Genomic DNA, 19,264 nt, shown 5'->3' with positions numbered 1-19,264 from the left:
CAAGGCACAGGTAGAACTAATAATGGCTGGAACAATATGTGGTGCCAACACTGGGTGTACCCACCGTTAGTCATACTTGAAGTAGACCCATTGAGATCAGAGGAGGTGACTAACTTAAGAGCATAAGAAGAGCCTACTGGATGAGGCCAGTGGCCCATCTAGTCCAGCATCCTCTTCTCACAGTGGCCAACCAGATGTCCATGGGATGCCCACAAGCAGGATTTGAGTGCAACAGTAGTCTCCCTTCCGGCAGTTTCCAGCAAGTGGTATTCAGAAGCATCCTGCATCTGACCATGAGGTAGAACGTAGCCATTGATAGCCTTATCCTCCATGAATTTGTCTGATCTTGTTGTCTAAAAGAAGATGCTAATCCTCTTTTCAAGCCCTCCAAGTTGGTGGCCATCGCTGCCTCGTGTGGGAGCCAATTCCATAGTTTAACAACGCGCTGCGTGAAAAAGTCCTTTCTTTTATCTGTCCTGAATTTTCCATCATTCAGCTTCATTGAATGCCCATGAGCTCTAGCATTATGAGAGAGGGAGAAAACCTTTTCTCTGTCCATTTTCTCCATGCCATGCCTAATCATATATACAGCTCTATCATGTCGCCTCTGACCCTCCTTTCCTCTAAACTAAAAAGCCCCAAATGCTGCAACCTTTCCTCATAGGGGAGTTGCTCCATCCTCTTTGATCATTCTAGTTGCCCTTTTCTGAACCTATAATATCCTTTTTGAGATGAGGCGACCAGAACTGTACACATCATTCCAAATGCAGCCACACCATAGATTTATACAATGGTATTATAATATCAGCAGTTTTATTTTCAGTACCTTTCCTAATGATCCCTAGCATGGAATTTGTCTTTTTCACAGCTACCACACGCCTTAGTCAACATCTACATTGAGCTATCCAATACGACCCCAAGGTCTCGTTCCTGGTCAGTCACCACCAGTTCAGAATCATATGTGTGAAATTAAGATTTTTTGCTCCAATATGTATAACTTCACACTTGTTTACATTGAATTTCATTTGCCATTTTCCCACCTATTCACTTAGCTTGGAGAGGCCCTTTTGGAGCTCTTCGCAATCTCTTTTTATTTTCACAAACCTGAACAGTTTAGTATCCTCAGCAAACGTGGCCATCTCACTGCTCACCCCTAACTCTTGATCATTTATGAACAAGTTGAAAAGTACAGGTCCCAATACCGATCCTTGAGGGACTCCACTTTCTACAGCCCTCCATTGGGAGGACTGTTTGTTTATTCCTGCTCTCTGCTTCCTGCTGCTTAACCAATTCCTGATCCACAAGAGGACCTCTCTTCTTATTCCATGACCGCTAAGCTTACTCAGTAGTCTTTGGTCCATTAATTTCAGTGTGTCTACTCTAAGTAGAACCTTGCTGGATACAACTCACTGTCTTAGATGCAGGTTGCTGTGCAGAATCCTTTAATGGGAGATTACTGTAATAAATGCTACCTTGGTGACCTTACTGAAATTGTCTTTTGTTCTCGTCATTAGGAAAAGGGATTGGCAACAGGCTGTGCGTGGCCGGAGTGTTGGCTGAGGGTGTACCACTTAACTTGTGTGCCACTTCCCATTTCCTGTCCTTCCCTCCTGTGCCATTTGAAACATAGAGGTGGAGGTCGAGATGGGTATAGATGCAGCAATCTTCTCTTGCTTCTATGCTCTGGTCTTCCTCTTCCTGCTATCCAACCAAGTAGCAACAATAGGAGAGGAGCAAATGGATAGTAGAAAAGGCTATCAGTGGCTACTAGCCACAATGGCTATTTTCTACCTCTGCTGTCGGAGGAACTGGACCCCAGAATATCAGTTACTAGGAATCGCATGTGGGGAGAGTTCTGTTACACTCAGGTGCTGCTTACAGGCTTCCCATGGGCATTTAGTTGGTCACTGTGAGAACAGGATGCTGGACTTGATGGGCCACTGGCCTGAACCAGCAGGGCTCTTCTTAAGGAAGAAGTGGGCTATATATGTTAGAAGAAAACTGTGCTCTCCATTCATAATAGTTACTGGTTAGCCAGTGATAATTTGGATCGAGGAAATGGAGGTGGAAGGAATTAGGACTCTGTGCCAAAATTTTAATTATGGGTCTCTAGCATAACTTAAAGCCAGTTAAGTGTGTTTTGTATGTGTCTCACTTCTATTACTAGGGTTAAGGTTTCAAGGGATTTGGGTGAGGGTTTTTTTTGTCAAGGTGGGAAAGATGTAGAAATTGGGAGCTGTGATTCTTGAGTGGGCAAATCCTGTGTGTATTTTGGGTTTGGTGCTTATATGGTGTAAATGCAAACACACGAAATATCCAGAGCCCTGTAATGTATAAAAAGGGCACAACTTGGTCATTTCATTATAATGGGGAAGAAACTGTAATGAGACTTGTGTATTTTGCACCAAAGCAAATGCGTTAATAACCAAGATTCTGCAATTTACCAGTTGCAAAAGTCATGAGGAGGATCAGGGAGCCTGCTTCCAGGATCTCCAGTGGCCCAGGTCAGGCTGTGGTTATGGGCCTCAGGACCATGCTGTTGGGCCCCCACGTTTTCTCCTCCCCTTCCCCTTATGCGTTCCAATTCCCTACCTTGCTTCCTGGTTCTTAATAATCTTAGTTGCTTACATATAACTCAGGCAAACTATGGTTTGTCGCAAACTCAGTATTGGAAACTGCAATTTGAACTAGGTTTCCAGTTCTAGTTTGGAGACAAATTGTGGCTTGCTGTGATATCAGAACTAGAGCTACTATCAACTAGGAAGTAAGGGTGGAAATTGCAGAGCGGGGAAGGGAGGAGAGAGGACAAACCATGTGACCCCAAGTTAAAGCCCCAGCGGCCAAGCCATGGGTCAGCTGTGACATCTGAACCAGACCTCTGCCTTTTAAGGTTTTGTCAGGTCATCTACATGAACTCAGCTTTGGTTTCACAGTCATAAGTGTTAGAAATTTGTACTTAAAACACCCAGAGAAGCTTCACTTAATTTTTGCTTCCGTTATCAGTTCTGTGCTTCTGCCTCCTCACCCCCACCCAGCCTCTGTGTTTTTACTGGGTGTAGCTCGGGGCAGATCCTCTGTGGCGCAGAGTGGTAAGCAGCGGTAACACAGTCGAAGCTCTGCTCACAGCCGGAGTTCGATTCCAATGGAGTCGAATCTCTGGTAAAAGGGGTCGAGGTCCACTCAGCCTTCCATCCATCCGTGGTCGGTAAAATGAGTTCCCGGCATATGCTGGGGGGGGAAGGAACCGGCAATCCCACCCCATATATATGGTCTGCCTAGTAAACGTCGCAAGACATCACCCTAAGAGTCGGAAACGACTCGCACTATAAGTGCGGGAACACCTTTACCTTTACCTTTAGCTCAGGGGGCAATAATGAAATGCTGTATAACTCTTACTGTAGCATACTGTCAGGTGGATTCACAACTGGTTGGAAAACCATACTCAAAGAGTGGTCGTCGGTGGCTCTGCTTTGGACTGGAAGGAGGTCTCGAGTGGAGTGCCACAGGGTTCTGTCCTGGGGCCGATACTCTTCAACATTTTTATCAATGACTTAGACGATGGGGTGGAGGGAAGCCTTATGAAGTTTGCGGATGATACGAAACTGGGAGGAATAGCTAACACAATGGAAGACAGGAATAAAATCCAAAGGGACCTGGATAGACTAGAAAATTGGGCTGAAATTAATAAAATGACATTCAATAAAGACAAATGCAGGATTCTGCATTTAGGCCACAAAAACACAATGCACGGGTACAGGATGGGAAATACCCGGCTTAGCAGTAGTGTGTGTGAGAAGGACCTTGGAATTGTAGTGGATCGCAAGTTGAACATGACCCAGCAGTGTGATACTGCGGCAAAAAAGGCAAACGCAGTTTTGGGCTGCATAAACAGAGCTATAGTTTCCAGGCCGAGGGAAGTAATAGTCCCACTATATTCTGCATTAGTCAGGCCTCATCTGGAATACTGCGTTCAGTTCTGGGCGCCTCATTTTAAGAAAGATATAGACAAGTTAGAGCGGGTCCAGAAGAGGGTGATGAGGATGATAGCCGGTATGGAGAACAAATCTTATAAGGAAAGGTTGAAGGAACTTGGCATGTTCAGTCTGGTGAAGAGAAGGCTGAGGGGTGACATGATTGCACCCTTTAAGTACCTGAAGGGCTGTCACATAGAGGAGGGTACAGATTTGTTCTCTGCTGCCCCAGAGGGTAGGACTAGGTCTAATGGTTTTAAGTTGCAGGAGCGTAGATTCAGATTGGACATTAGAAGGAACTTCTTGACAGTAAGGGCAGTTTGGCAGTGGAACCGACTGCCTAGGGAGGTGGTGGGATCCCCTTCACTGGATGTCTTCAAGCAATGGCTGGACAGCTATCTGTGGGAGATGCTCTAGCTGTGGATTTCCTGCTGTGAGCAGGGGGTTGGACTCGATGGCCTACAAGGCCCCTTCCAACTCTACGATTCTTTCCTATATCTTTATGCTATTTGCAATTTTCTTGCACAAGTAGAGAAAATGTATTAAACCCAGGGAAACAAAATAGTTAAAATGCCTTTGGAGGATGCTTTTTCCATGCAAGCATATTGTCCAAGCAGGGTGTACAAATCAAATGGGTTTGAACACGGAAGCCCATTAGGTTGCTTCTGAACGCTGGAAAAACAAAGTTCCAAGATCTGATATCAGGTGAAACACAGTCTCATCTTTCAAAAGGCAGAAACTCATCCTCCAACATGGCAGAGTGGAAGCAAGGAGTTTCCTGTGCTTTTCTGTAGGGCAAGACTAGAAACAAACTCTTTGCTCAAGAGTTCCTCATGTCAAGATATTTGATTACAGGCCCAGCATGTGTTCGTGGATGACTGAGAGTTGTAGCTAATGGCCCTTGTAAGGACAATGTTGTTTTCAAGTATTGTTGCTGACTTAATACATAAATACAGCGCATATTGCCATGAAATTGGACCAGAGAAATGTGCTTTGCTTTTGTTAGTTAAAATAGTAAGCACAGTTTGAAGTTAAATATTTATCTTGGACAAATACACTTTTGTTTTGCCTCTTAAGCACTTCCTATTCTTCAAAACTGGATGTTAACACTTTTTTTTTGTTCAATTTTTTTTGGGGGGGGAGGAGAAGGGGGAAACACCCTAGAACTTGTTCTTTGTAATTTTTCAGTTTGTGTGTAAGACTAGATTTCTTAATTCACAAACCTCTTGTTTAGAACTAAGATGTGCATGTTTCATTTTTGTTGAAATGCAGAGATCATCATTCTGCATTCCAGTGGGTCGTATTCAACATAGCCCTCAGTTGCTAACAATCTCCCCCTCTTCACACACCCCCGTGGACCTGCTAAATCTTTTCTGGGGGTTCCCCCAACCCTCCAGAGCAGATTTGGGCACAGCATGGGATGTGCAGGAGAAAGGGGGAAAGTTCCTGTTGCGCTAGTAGAAATGCTTCACATGTGCAACTATTTAGATGAATACCACCCATGGTGGTGGAGATTGTGATACCATTTAAAGCAGAGGTTGGGAACCCTGGCCTCAGAGCCAAACATGACCTTTCAGGAGATTCCCATTTCCCCAAACTGCACCCACCTGCTGGTGTCACTAGTGATGCCAGCTGATGGGCATGCAGACAAGGTTTAACCCTGCCTTGGCTGCATGATTCTGTTCTTATCAGGGAACAAGATCACACAGCAAAAGCAGCAGGATTTAATCCCTGCTCATCAGCCAAACGGGGATTAAAGGCTTTCACAAAAGCGCCCTTTGAAACAGCTCATCTAATCTAATCTACTTCAAAGAAGCTTTGGCAATGGCTTTAAGACAGCTTCTGTGCTCCTGTTTGCTCGAACAGGAGATTTGGGGGCTGTCTTAAAGCCTTTGTGAAAACCTCCGCCTTCTCTCTGACATTGGGGACAAAGAGGAAGGTGGGCAACTTCGAAAAGCCTTTGTGAGTCTCCTGCCCTCCTCCTTCAAGTCCACAATGTCAGCAATTTGAAGCGAGAAGGGGGAAAGCCTTGAAAAGCCTTTGGGCAGTGTGGGAAGGGAGAGGGGGAAGTTGGTGGGGTTCCCAAGAGCCAGCAGCAGGAGGTGGCATCCTTCTTTCTTAGGGGGTCATAATGACATCACATGATTGACAGGAGGTGTCACATTTGGCCTGCGAGGCCAATCCTGGTAAAGTTCCCCACCCTGATTAAAAATGTTTAAATGTGATACAGTGGCTCAAAATAAGACAGGCCCTGCCTTTTAGACTTATAGCTTCATAATGGCTGTTTGTCAGCAGAGGATACGCCATAATAGTTCCCTTCAAGCACTGATCAATACTCCTGCAAAAGAGTCATTTTTGTCTCTTAAATGCCTTCCCGCAACCGTGTGAGCTTGGGCATTTCCCAGACATCTTAACACAGCAAACCTTGTTGGATCAGGCCAAAGAGACATGCAGTCCAGCATCCGGTTTCACACAGTGGCCAGCCAAAAGCTTCAGAGACGCCTCAGGCAGGGCATGAAAGATAGTATCCCCTCCCCCAGTGCACAGTCTCATTCGGTAGACTGCCTTTGAACCTTGATGCTCCATTGTTGCTTGGTGGAAGAAAGGTGGGTTTTAAAGGTATAAGAGGTATAAGAAAATAAATTTCCTGTCATAGCTGCTTGATAGACTATGGGCCATCATCCATTTAATTGACCTAATCCCCAGTTATTGATATATTAAACACTGACTGGTTATATTAAATTAAGAGGTGGTGAAAAAGGTACCAAAAATATTATGAGAGCAGGATATCAGTCTATCTAATTTGCTAACTTTATGGAGAAGAAATAATGTTCAACTGCTGGTGTTAGGCTTTTTTTAATGAATGATAATATACTGTAGAAACTTTGCATAATACCATAGAGTATTTATTGTGGGGAGTATGTATAGAAGCCCTCACTAACCTGGTGCCCTCCAGATGTTTTGGACTGCACATCAGCCCCAGCCTGTAATGTGTTATAAAAATAATTATATTTTACCATGCATATAAGTTAACACTCTTGGAAATTGTGGTTATTTATTTATATATTGCTAGCATGCAGTATACATGCTACAAGGTATACATTGGTGATTATGTTTCCTCTGTGTGTGTGTTTTCTATTTCAGCTGGGCAGACAGTAATATTTGAGTATATAACAATAAACACCTATATAGTTACTCTCATAATATTTCTTTTGTGTGTATGGATCAATCACTAATCCCCCTTTTAAGCCATCTAAGCCAGTGCCAGTCACCATGACAGTTATTTAAATTTCCATATGGTTAAAACAGTATTTCTCTCTCTTTTTGTGAATATATGTTTGTGTTAAAATAATATTTCTGAAGCAAGAAGCACACCTTCTTTGTTCTCGGATGATTCACATGTTGTTCATGGCCGGCACTTGAGGTGACATTCCCTCTTATATGATGGTGCTTGCCGCTATCTGATTCTTTCTTCACTTATATTAAACAAATATTGCTTCCTGATTAATTGGTGGTATCTTTTTAGCTGATTAAAAGTTCCGAAAATCAATTAACTGATTAGCCGCACAGTGTTTAATTGGCTAATTTCACTAACCACTTGTTCTCCACAACATGCATAAATTTCTGTCCTATTTCCCCTTTGTGCCGCCCCCTGTCTTGCTGTAAGCAGCTGGGGCCCAATCGATAGATGCTTTAATTGTGAACCTTTAAATTGTTGCCAGCCTGGGCCAAAGGAGTAGGATGGATTAGAGCTGCTTTCCTACTTGTGTTTTTTAAAAAAAAAGTGCAAGAAAGCAGGCCACGCCTAGCCTAAAATGCAGGCCTTGAGAGTGTTAGATGGGCCAGGCGCTGACGATTGCTAAACATTGGAAAGATATGAGCTGGAATACAGGTATCATAAATTGCAGTTCCTTGCTTTTCTAGAAAAACTGACGTGAAGATTGAGGGTCATGCATGGAATTGCAAAGGAGGACAACTTGGCTACAGTGTGGCATGATTTTATGGCTTATGTGAACACAGTAGAAAACAACAGAAATTCACCATCATGTTATGCCAGAATTTGGAATACTTAATGATTTAGATCAGCCTTTCCCAACTAGTGGGCCACCAGAAGTTGTTGGACCACAATTCCCATCTTTCCTGACCATTGGCAATGCTGGCTGAGGCTGATGGGAGTTGTGGTCCAACATCATCTGGTGGCCCACTAGTTGGGAAAGGCTGATTTAGATGCCTCGTGCTCTTTAGTTACTATTTTCTGTTTCTGTACCGCTCTCTATTTCTGTTATAGTCTTCTCAGCTTGCCTGTTAATGTTCTTTCATAATATTGGCATTTACTTTACCATGTACATTTTTATGCTTTGTAAAGATCAGGGGTGGGGTGAGGATTGTTCTCAGCTAATTGCCATCGTTGTATTTTTTAAAAATCAATAATTATTTGGTCAAACTGAACTATATCAACTCCCCCCCATCTCCTCTGTGCTGGAGGGGATGCCCAATCCATGGCTCTTTCCTACATTTATGGTGGGATTGTAATAAAGTGAGACAATTCTGGAGTGATGTTTTTCACATTGCTAGTAAAGTTCTTAAAGCTACAATTATCCCGGATCTGGCCTTGGCACTTCTTTTCCTTAAAGGGGGTTCCATTGTTCCTGAAACTCCCGTATCCAAATTCCTACCTGCAGGGAGGTTTGAAATAGCCAAAAATTGGAAGGGGGCAGAACATTTATCGATTAAAAAATTGGTTTACCAGACTTTGGCAACTTGCAGTAGATGGAAAATTAACTCAAGAGTGAAAAAAAGCTTGGTGTGAGGCATCCTCCGATAAATTTACTCCAATATGGTATCCCTTTTTATGTTACGCTGTCGAAGATGGGGCAGAAGCAAGGCCGCCCTCATCATTAACTTCCTTTTGGGGTGATGTGTACCCTGCTTTTTAATTCTGTTAGTCTGCTTTCTGGTACATAAGAACATAAGAAGAGCCTGCTGGATCAGGCCAATGGCCCATCTAGTCCAGCATCCTGTTCTCACAGTTGCCAACCAGGTGCCTGGGGGAAGCCCGCAAACAGGACCCGAGTGCAAGAACACTCTCCCCTCCTGAGGCTTCCGGCAACTGGTTTTCAGAAGCATGCTGCCTCTGACTAGGGTGGCAGAGCACAGCCATCATGGCTAGTAGCCATTGATAGCCCTGTCCTCCATGAATTTATCTAATCTTCTTTTAAAGCCATCCAAGCTGGTGGCCATTACTGCATCTTGTGGGAGCAAATTCCATAGTTTAACTATGTGCTGAGTAAAGAAGTACTTCCTTTTGTCTGTCCTGAATCTTCCAACATTCAGCTTCTTTGAATGTCCACGAGTTCTAGTATTATGAGAGAGGGAGAAGAACTTTTCTCTATCCACTTTCTCAATGCCATGCATAATTTTATACACTTCTATCATGTCTCCTCTGACCCGCCTTTTCTCTAAACTAAAAAGCCCCAAATGCTGTAACCTTTCCTCATAAGGGAGTCGCTCCATCCCCTTGATCATTCTGGTTGCCCTCTTCTGAACCTTTTCCAACTCTATAATATCCTTTTTGAGATGAGGCGACCAGAACTGTACACAGTATTCCAAATGGGGCCGCACCATAGATTTATACAACGGCATTATGATATCGGCTGTTTTATTTTCAATACCTTTCCTAATTATTGCTAGCATGGAATTTGCCTTTTTCACAGCTGCCGCACACTGGGTTGACATTTTCATCATGCTGTCCACTACAACCCCGAGGTCTCTCTCCTGGTCGGTCACCACCAGTTCAGACCCCATGAGCGTATATGTGAAATTCAGATTTTTTGCTCCAATATGCATAATTTTACACTTGTTTATATTGAATTGCATTTGCCATTTTTCCGCCCATTCACTCAGTTTGGAGAGGTCTTTTTGGAGCTCTTCGCAATCCCTTTTTGTTTTAACAACCCTGAACAATTTAGTGTCGTCAGCAAACTTGGCCACTTCACTGCTCACTCCTAATTCTAGGTCATTAATGAACAAGTTGAAAAGTACAGGTCCCAATACCGATCCTTGAGGGACTCCACTTTCTACAGCCCTCCATTGGGAGAACTGTCCGTTTATTCCTACTCTCTGCTTTCTGCTTCTTAACCAATTCCTTATCCACAAGAGGACCTCTCCTCTTATTCCATGACTGCTAAGCTTCCTCATACGCCTTTGGTGAGGTACCTTGTCAAATGGTTTTTGAAAGTCTAAGTACACTATGTCCACTGGATCACCTCTATCTGTATGCTTGTTGACACTCGCAAAGAATTCTAATAGGTTACTGAGACAGGACTTTCCCTTGCAGAAGCCATGCTGGCTCTGCTTCAGCAAGGCTTGTTCTTCTATGTGCTTAGTTAATCTAGCTTTAATCATACTTTCTACCAGTTTTCCAGGGACAGAAGTTAAGCTAACTGGCCTGTAATTTCCGGGATCCCCTCTGGATCCCTTTTTGAAGATTGGCGTTACATTTGCCACTTTCCAGTCCTCAGGCACGGAGGGGGACCCGAGGGACAAGTTACATATTTTAGTTAGCAGATCAGCAATTTCACATTTGAGTTCTTTGAGAACTCTCGGGTGGATGCCATCCGGGCCCGGTGATTTGTCAGTTTTTATATTGTCCATTAAGCTTAGAACTTCCTCTCTCGTTACCACTATTTGTCTCAGTTCCTCAGAATCCCTTCCTGCAAATGTTAGTTCAGGTTCAGGGATCTGCCCTATATCTTCCACTGTGAAGACAGATGCAAAGAATTCATTTAGCTTCTCTGCAATCTCCTTATCGTTCTTTAGTACACCTTTGACTCTCTTATCATCCAAGGGTCCAATCACCTCCCTAGATGGTCTCCTGCTTTGAATGTATTTATAGAATTTTTTGTTGTTGGTTTTTATGTTCTTAGCAATGTGCTCCTCAAATTCTTTTTTAGCATCCCTTATTGTCTTCTTGCATTTCTTTTGCCAGAGTTTGTGTTCTTTTTTATTTTCTTCATTTGGACAAGACTTCCATTTTCTGAAGGAAGACTTTTTGCCTCTAAGAGCTTCCTTGACTTTGCTCGTTAACCATGCTGGCATCTTCTTGGCCCTGGCGGTACCTTTTCTGATCTGCGGTATGCACTCCAGTTGAGCTTCTAATATAGTGTTTTTAAACAACTTCCAAGCATTTTCGAGTGATGTGACCCTCTGGACTTTGTTTTTCAGCTTTCTTTTTACCAATCCCCTCATTTTTGTGAAGTTTCCTCTTTTGAAGTCAAATGTGACCGTGTTGGATTTTCTTGGCAATTGGCCAGTTACATGTATGTTTAATTTAATAGCACTGTGGTCACTGCTCCCAATCGGTTCAACAACACTTACATCTCGCACCAGGTCCCGGTCCCCACTGAGGATTAAGTCCAGGGTTGCCGTCCCTCTGGTTGGTTCCATGACCAACTGATCTAGGGAATAGTCATTTAGAATATCTAGAAACTTTGCTTCTTTGTCATGACTGGAACACATATGCAGCCAGTCTATGTCCGGGTAGTTGAAGTCACCCATTACTACCACATTTCCTAGTTTGGATGCTTCCTCAATTTCATATCTCATCTCCAGGTCTCCCTGAGCATTTTGATCAGGGGGATGATAGATCGTTCCCAGTATTAAGTCCCTCCTGGGGCACGGTATCACCATCCACAACGATTCTGTGGAGGAGTCTGCCTCTTTTGGGGTTTCGAGCTTGCTGGATTCAATGCCTTCTTTCACGTATAGAGCGACTCCGCCACCAATACGTCCTTCCCTGTCCTTTCGATATAGTTTATATCCAGGGATAACCGTATCCCACTGGTTTTCTCCATTCCACCAGGTCTCTGTTATGCTCACTGTATCAATGCTCTTCTCTAAGACCAAGCACTCCAGTTCTCCCATCTTGGTTCGGAGGCTCCTAGCATTAGCGTACAGGCACTTGTAAGCAGTGTCTCTCTTCAAGTGTCTTTGGCACTTGTGGTTAGGCCTGTGGTAATTTTGCTCTTCTGAATTTATATCCTGTGCCCCTGCTCTCACAATACCTACTTCTAGGCCTACCCCTTTTAAAATTTCATCATTTCTTTGGTTTTTATCCCAGGGGGGAGGTTTATTCCGAACCGGACCTTCCTCAGCTCCTGTCGGGTTTCCCCCCTCAGTCAGTTTAAAAGCTGCTCTGCTACCTTTTTAATTTTAAGTGCCAGCAGTCTGGTTCCATTCTGGTTCAAGTGGAGCCCGTCCCTTTTGTACAGGCCCGGCTTGTCCCAAAATGTTCCCCAGTGCCTAACAAATCCAAACCCTTCCACCCGACACCATCGTCTCATCCACGCATTGAGACTGCGAAGCTGGGCCTGTCTGGCTGGTCCTGCGCGTGGAACTGGTAGCATTTCAGAGAAAGCCACCTTGGAGGTCCTGGCTTTCAGCATCCTACCTAGCAACCTAAATTTTGCTTCCAGGACCTCACGGCTGCATTTCCCCATGTCGTTGGTGCCAACGTGCACCACGACCACTGACTCCTTCCCAGCACTGTCTACCAAACTATCTAAATGACGGGCGATATCCGCAACCTTCGCACCAGGCAGGCAAAACACCTTGCGGTCTACACGCCCATCACACACCCCACTGTCTATGTTCCTAATGATCGAATCACCCACTACAAGGATTCCTCCACCCCCTGGAGATATATCCTCGGCACGAGAGGATAGCTGCTCATCCCCCAAGGAATGGGTCCCTTCTAAGGGATCGTTTCCCTCTTCCTCAGCTGGATGCTCTCCTTCCCCGAGACCATCGTTGTCCATGATAGCAGGAGAGCTATCATCGTTGGAGTGGGACACAGCTATAACATCCCTGAAGGCCTCCTCCACACACCTCTCTGCCTCTCTCAGCTTTTCCAGGTCCGCCACCTTGGCCTCAAGGAAATGAAGTCGTTCCCGGAGAGCCAGGAGCTCATTGCACCGAGAGCACACCCACGACTTCTGTCCAACAGGCAGATAGTCGTACATGCTGCAGGCGGTGCAAAACACTGGAAAGCCCCCACACCCCTGCTGGCTTCTTACCTGCATAGTTTTGTTTAAGGTTTATTACGTCAATGGGTTGGAGACTGCGGTTTAGTTGAGGTCAGGGAACAGACGGGCAGAGTGGGGGGCCCTGGCCTCCTCGCCCTGCTGCCGAACTCGCCCTGCTGCTTAACTCGCCTTGACGCTTTGTCAGCTGGGGCCTTGACGCTTCCTCAGCTGGGGCTCCCTCTAGCTCGTGGAGCAGGCTCCCTCGCTAGGGTGCTCTGACTTTATATGTGTGGCTGGTTCCTCCCAGCTACTGCTGCCAGCCAATGATGTGTTACTTGAGGCTGATGGCTATCAGCTGGGGCTTAACTCTTTAGTATTCTCTCAGGCTTCCTTCCTTTGAAGGCAGGAAGGCAGGCTTCCTTCCTGAGCGAGGGGCGGGGCTGTTTAAGCTTTTGGCTGCTTTTAATCTCAGCAAGGGGCTGCGCCTTCCAGGCAAGTCTTTTGTGTTTGTTGTTTTCCCACCTAGAACAGCCTGACCTTTCTTTAACCTAGGGAAACAGAGCTTGTGGTTGTGTTTCAGGAAGGCTGAAGCTGCCCTTTTTAGCAAGGACTGAGCTGACTCTCTCCCTGTATGTGTTGGTGGAGTTTCCTTTTCCCCCTTCTCTCCGACTGGAATTTAGCCTCGTTTACAGTGTCCCCTGAAGCTTTCCTGCTAGGGTGGTGTTGAAAACTAGCTTTCTATGGGCTTCCTTCTCCTAGGATCTGTCTCCTAAGATATAGGTTCTTTCAGGATTTGGCTCCTAGCTCAGGGTGACCTTGGGCTGCCCTTATTACTTATTGCTCTGAGCTGTTTTACTTCAATTTAATAATGGAATAAATGGGAGCTACTTACCCTCTTTTTGCTCTGCTGCTTAACTCGCCTTGACGCTTTGTCAGCTGGGGCTTCCTCTAGCTCGTGGAGCAGCAATACGTGGAGCAGTATTCTTTCTGTTTTATATATAAAGCTTCTGTTGTTGAATGTACTTTTTTCTGTTTTATATATAGTGACATTTTATTGCACTTTGATTGTTTTACTTGTTTGTTGTTACATTTACTAGAAATCTCAATAAAACACTATTCACACAAAAAAACCCACAATCATTATTTAAAAAAAAAAAAGGGGCGGGTGCCTTTTGAGCACATTGTTGAAGAAGAGGATGCATTGCATTAATTCTTCCAGGGTTTTTCTTCTCAAATGGCTGTTTTGCCCCTTAATCTTGGGCCCGGAGATTGCAAACAAGACTGGCTGTGCCAGTTGCCCTCTTTGCTTCTGCATAGTCAGCGTCTTTTCCTGTCGTGTTCACAAAGCTTTGCATGCTTTCTGCCTCTTTCTGCAGCAGTGAAGGTTGGAGGTTTCTTTGTGGGCCATGCCACAGTGATGCAGGGAGCCCACGTATTGCTACTATCTCTTCCCTGGTAGGATACCCTGGGTTTCCGAACTTTGCATAATGGCAGCCAAAGTCCTCTAAGCACAGGTGTGTGCATGTGTGTCTGTCTGTCTGTTGTGTTTCTCCAGCGACCTAAAGATAAAGATTGGAGACAAGCACGTCAGCGCTCACAAATTTGTATTGGCAGCTCGCAGCGAGACTTGGAGCCTGGCCAACCTGGTGTCGACCGAGGAGCTGGATCTGTCAGGTTAGTTTCTGGCTGATTCTGTGTGAGTGAAAGAGAGCGAGCGAGCGAGAGAGAGAGAGAGAGAGAGAGAGAGAGAGAGAGAGAGAGAGAGAGAGAGAGAGAGAGAGATGGAGATGTTTTCATTGTCTTTGGAAGAGCAATGAAAGCATGAAAGGCCTCTTTGGGAACAGAGGTTGCATCTTATCCTTCAGGAGGTGCTCTGCCTGTAGAAAGAAACACTTGATCCATTAATTATGAGGCTTTTGTCTCCAGAACATGCTAATGGGCCTTTGAGAGCTCCACGTTTAACTCTAGTTAAATCAGTGGCCCACCCTTCTTGCGTTTTAATGATGTGGGTGTTAAGTGTGGTGGCCTGTTCGTCTTACTGAGCAGGAGCCTGTCATAGCTGGGAAACAAAGCAGGCTGGAATGGTCTGATTGTTCCTTTTGTTCTGAGTGTTGCTGTGCCACAGTGACCCGTGTAGTAATTCTGTGTAAGGCAACTGTTGCAGCTCCAGTCTTTTATCTTTAATGAATGGAGGGGTGGTTTTTAAAAAATATATATTTGTACATAGGCTCCCTCTTCCTCTTCTCCCATTTTCCTCCAGCTTCCTCCCCCTTCCCCCAACGAGAGGATTGTAAGCATTGCATGTTTCTCCCCTAAATGCTTTAATCTGGAGGGAGAGTAAATTCTGGCCCAAAGACGTTGATTCTAAATCGGCAATTATGTTGCCAAGTTAAGGGTTTGTATTGTAAAATAAGCTGTTTACACATGACTTTAAAAAAAAAAAAAAAGAGTCAAGCTCTGACAATCCAAAAAGACACAAAAAGAAAGTGGATAGGGAGAGAGGAGGAAATAAGTAAGCTCAGGCGCTATTTCTTTGTAGTTACGGGTTCTTTTAATGGCTGGCTGGGACAGAAAACAATTCAAGGAGAAAGGTGGTGCCTAAAGTTGCTGGTCTCTCAGTAGAGCTAATGGACTGTCCCTCCCTGCTGCAGCCTGATGCAATGGCTGCTGCCGGTGGGTGACGGTTGATGCTGGGAAGAGCTTTGCTTCTCAGCAGAGCTGGTGATGCCTCTGCATCCTCCCTCCCCTCCCCTCTCTCTGCTGCAGGGGGGACTGCCAGCTGACAGAATTCCACTATATAGTCATCTTTGGAGTGTATGTATGTGCGTGAGAGAGTGTGCATTAGGAAGACTTTAACTGGCTGAAAATCAGTGGCGTGGGGTGGAAAGCTTCCAAAAACCTAATTCAGTTGCGCTATATATATATATTTCCCATTGAAGAAGTTTATCTTTTTAAAGATGTAATTGCTAAAGATGCATGATAATTGGATGCAACACTAGTTCAGTTCAAGCAACCCAGCCTTGCATTGGCAGGACAGAAGGTGTGCTGTTTCCTGTTCTAGGTCTCTTTTTTATTAAATTAAATTAAATTGCAAAAGAAATCAACAGGAGAGAAATAAGCTATGCCAACATAGTTCATGCTCCAGCCCCGGGGCCTGTTGGAGGAACAGGAGGGCCCGGAATATTGCCTCTGCCTGCTCTTATATCGGTGGGACATTGACTGTGGACCTTTCTGCAGCCTCACAGGGAAGCCATAAGGAGTCTGATGGCCCTCTCCAAGGGTGGATTTCTCTGTCCTATCTTGTGGAGGTAGATCCAATGAACCCTATAGCACCTGGGATGCTGTCCTTGGCACCATAGGATTGCAGAATTTTCAGCTCTTAAAATGTTCACAGGATTTGCAGTATTTTCCAAGAAAAGCTTTTTAACTGTTTGACTATCACGTTTAGACTACACTAAGAGTGCTTCATTGAATTTCCCCCCCTAATCAGTTCAGGTCAACTCCTTGTGTGCATTGGAAATAATGGTGTGCTATGTACATTAGATACCAAGTCACACGCAAAATTGGATACCAGTTAATATAGGGCATTGGAAAATTGTTTTTTTTTACACATTCCCCTGAGTTCCACTTTGAACTGTTCTTAGCTACTGTTCTCTGTTTTAAAATTTTTATTTATTTGTTTACTACCGATCTTCATAAACTGCTGCAGGAATTTTATTGAAGGGATGTCTTAAAAATATTGGGTAGGGAGGGAAAATTGCCAGAAATTGCTGCTTCCTCCCCCCCCCACTTAAGCTGAAATATGCCTTCCCTCAAGGAAGGGACACCAGTTGGAAATCACCCATTTTTGACAATTTTGCTGCCCCACAGTCAAGCGGTTGCCAAACATTGATTCCCACAGACCACCTGATAATTGCTGGGGGGTTTGACGGACCCCCTGAATGAGTTTTCTGCCACTTGCAGCCAATGTAAGGCACTGTGCTAGATGCTTCATGTTTTCCAGTTCAATTCTGGCTGCTGCTTTTATTTCTAGCCATGATGGCTGTGCTCTGCCACCCTAGTCAGAGGCAGCATGCTTCTGAAAACCAGTTGCCGGAAGCCTCAGGAGGGGAGAGTGTTCTTGCACTCGGGTCCTGCTTGCGGGCTTCCCCCAGGCACCTGGTTGGCCACTGTGAGAACAGGATGCTGGACTAGATGGGCCACTGGCCTGATCCAGCAGGCTCTTCTTATGTTGTTATGTTCTTATATTGGATCTTAGGGCATGGCCATTTGCATTCTGTAGAATTCAGATGGTAACACCACAGAATGCAATATAAGAAATGAAAGAAGAAGTAAAAATACAGTTGAAAATCAATAGGAAAATTAAATTCAGACTTGCCATAGAGCACCTGGAAGAAGCTCATGGACCACAGTTTGGGAATTCCTGCCCAGTGGGTGGCTCTGATGTCAGTGGGGTAGTGAATCCGCTCCGGGTTTTGGTCCGAACGTTTCAGAAGCAGTCCAAGATGCTGAAAGGTTGTTGAATGCTCAGAAACCCGGCGTGGGTTCACTGCCTCACTGACATGGGAGCCACCAGCCTCCAATATTTTAAATGCTGTGAAAACAGGAAGAAGAGGCAAAACTGGAATACTTCCCATGTCAATCATTTCCTAAAGTTGAAATATGCAGCTGGGGGGGGGGAGAGAAGAATGTTAGGGTTGTGACCTGCCCCTTAATGTGTTTTGGTAACGGTTTGATGGGGCATTAATGCCATTGGGACTGCCCACTTGCTTGTTGTTGCTTATATCCCTGGCTATGTATTAGAAAACAACTTCTAATATTAGTTCTCCAGCCAGCTTCTCTTTCGAGGGGGTGGGCAGGCAGGCAGCCAGCACCCACGCTGCATCGAAGCTATAAATACCGCCTTGGCCAGTTCCTGAGAGGCATGGGCTGCCCCGCCTAGTGCTGCCTTCATGGACACTCCCAGCAGCAGTATGACTGCATCTCTTTATGCAGACTGCATCTGCATTTTTTTTTAACATGAAACAAGCACATCGCTGACATCTTGCGCACAAAAAATGTAATTACTGGTGCATAAGTGTTTAGTGTGTAATTGGTATGCAATTTGTGTGTGTGTGCGTGACTTATCTTTTGAAAGTGCTCAGCAAGGCACAACCCTGTATGCCAGTTTTCCCCAAACTCTGGTGCCTGGATCACTAGTGGTCCACCAGCTTCATCCAGGTGGTCTGCATCATGTCTGCATTTAAATATTCATACTGGTTTTTTAATTGTGTTTCTCTTGCTTGCTTTATTTCTCACATTGTGTTTTATAGTATTACAGTTTGAATTCTACAGAATGCGAATGGCAATACCCTAAAATCCAATCTAACAAATAAAAGAAGCCATAAGAATTGCGGTTAAAAATCATGCAGCATCCAGCACAGCACATTACAATCACTACCAGAGGCAGAAAAATCATGGTCTGCCAATGGACCGGGCAATCTTCAAGCGGTCCACAGGGGAAACAGGTTTAGGAACCACTGCTGGTTGCCATTCCTATGTTGGTGGATCCCTCTAAAGGCACCTGTCCCAAAGCATAATGGGATTTCCCCCTAATGGTCTTCCAACAGATGCTGACCCAGAGGTGACCATGGCGATGTTGCGCTGGATCTATACGGATGAGCTGGAGCTGAGAGAAGACGATGTGTTCCTGACTGAGCTGATGAAACTGGCAAACAGGTTTCAGCTGCAGCTCCTCAGGGAAAGGCAAGCCTCTGAATGAGCTGTTGCATCTGTTTCTTAATTAACCAGGCTACTTGTCCTAATGCAAGTGATTGTTTGTTGTTCCTCCTATGGATCCCTCTGGGAAGTGGCTTTAAATTCAAAGATCGTCATTCTTAGAAAGGCAGCTATGGTCAGAACCAATGGCGGAATAGCCTTCCTTTGGAGAGAGAACTGCTGGGGGTGCTTTAGGTCCACCTTCACCACCCTGGTACCTTCCAGGTGCTCTGCGCTCGCTGGTGAAGGCTGCTTTAGATAAAAGTTGGCCTCTTGCATTGGATGGTCTAGAAAGTCCACTTGATTCTTCTTCCAGCCAGTGATGGGAATCTCAATATGTCCTTTATGGAAGTCTCCTCAAACCTACACATCTGAGCTGACTTTGCATTCAAGACATGGCTGTAGTAACATGGGGAATCTCTTCTGCTTTGGGGTCTTCTCTAAGTCCTGTTGACTCATCCCAAAACTGCTGGGTGCAAGCAAATCATTTTGGCTTTATTAGGAGGCATGGTA

The 19,264-nt window shown here is 44.9% G+C and overlaps 1 protein-coding gene across 3 annotated transcripts in view; it reads left to right on the top strand.

Annotated features, from left to right (window-relative positions):
• ANKFY1 (ankyrin repeat and FYVE domain containing 1) overlaps positions 1-19,264 on the top strand; it is a 71,617-nt gene that overhangs the window by 8,800 nt on the left and 43,553 nt on the right. For all 3 annotated transcript variants that reach the window (XM_061605459.1, XM_061605461.1, XM_061605462.1), the window contains exons 3-4: positions 14,550-14,668; positions 18,604-18,739. In XM_061605459.1, the coding sequence (XP_061461443.1) occupies positions 14,550-14,668; positions 18,604-18,739 (255 nt within the window). The remainder of the gene's footprint in view (positions 1-14,549; positions 14,669-18,603; positions 18,740-19,264) is intronic.

Source organism: Rhineura floridana, chromosome 21 (assembly GCF_030035675.1).
Source record: "Rhineura floridana isolate rRhiFlo1 chromosome 21, rRhiFlo1.hap2, whole genome shotgun sequence".
Classification (NCBI taxonomy): Eukaryota; Metazoa; Chordata; class Lepidosauria; order Squamata; family Rhineuridae; genus Rhineura; species Rhineura floridana.
This window is presented reverse-complemented; position numbering and strand designations above follow the sequence as displayed.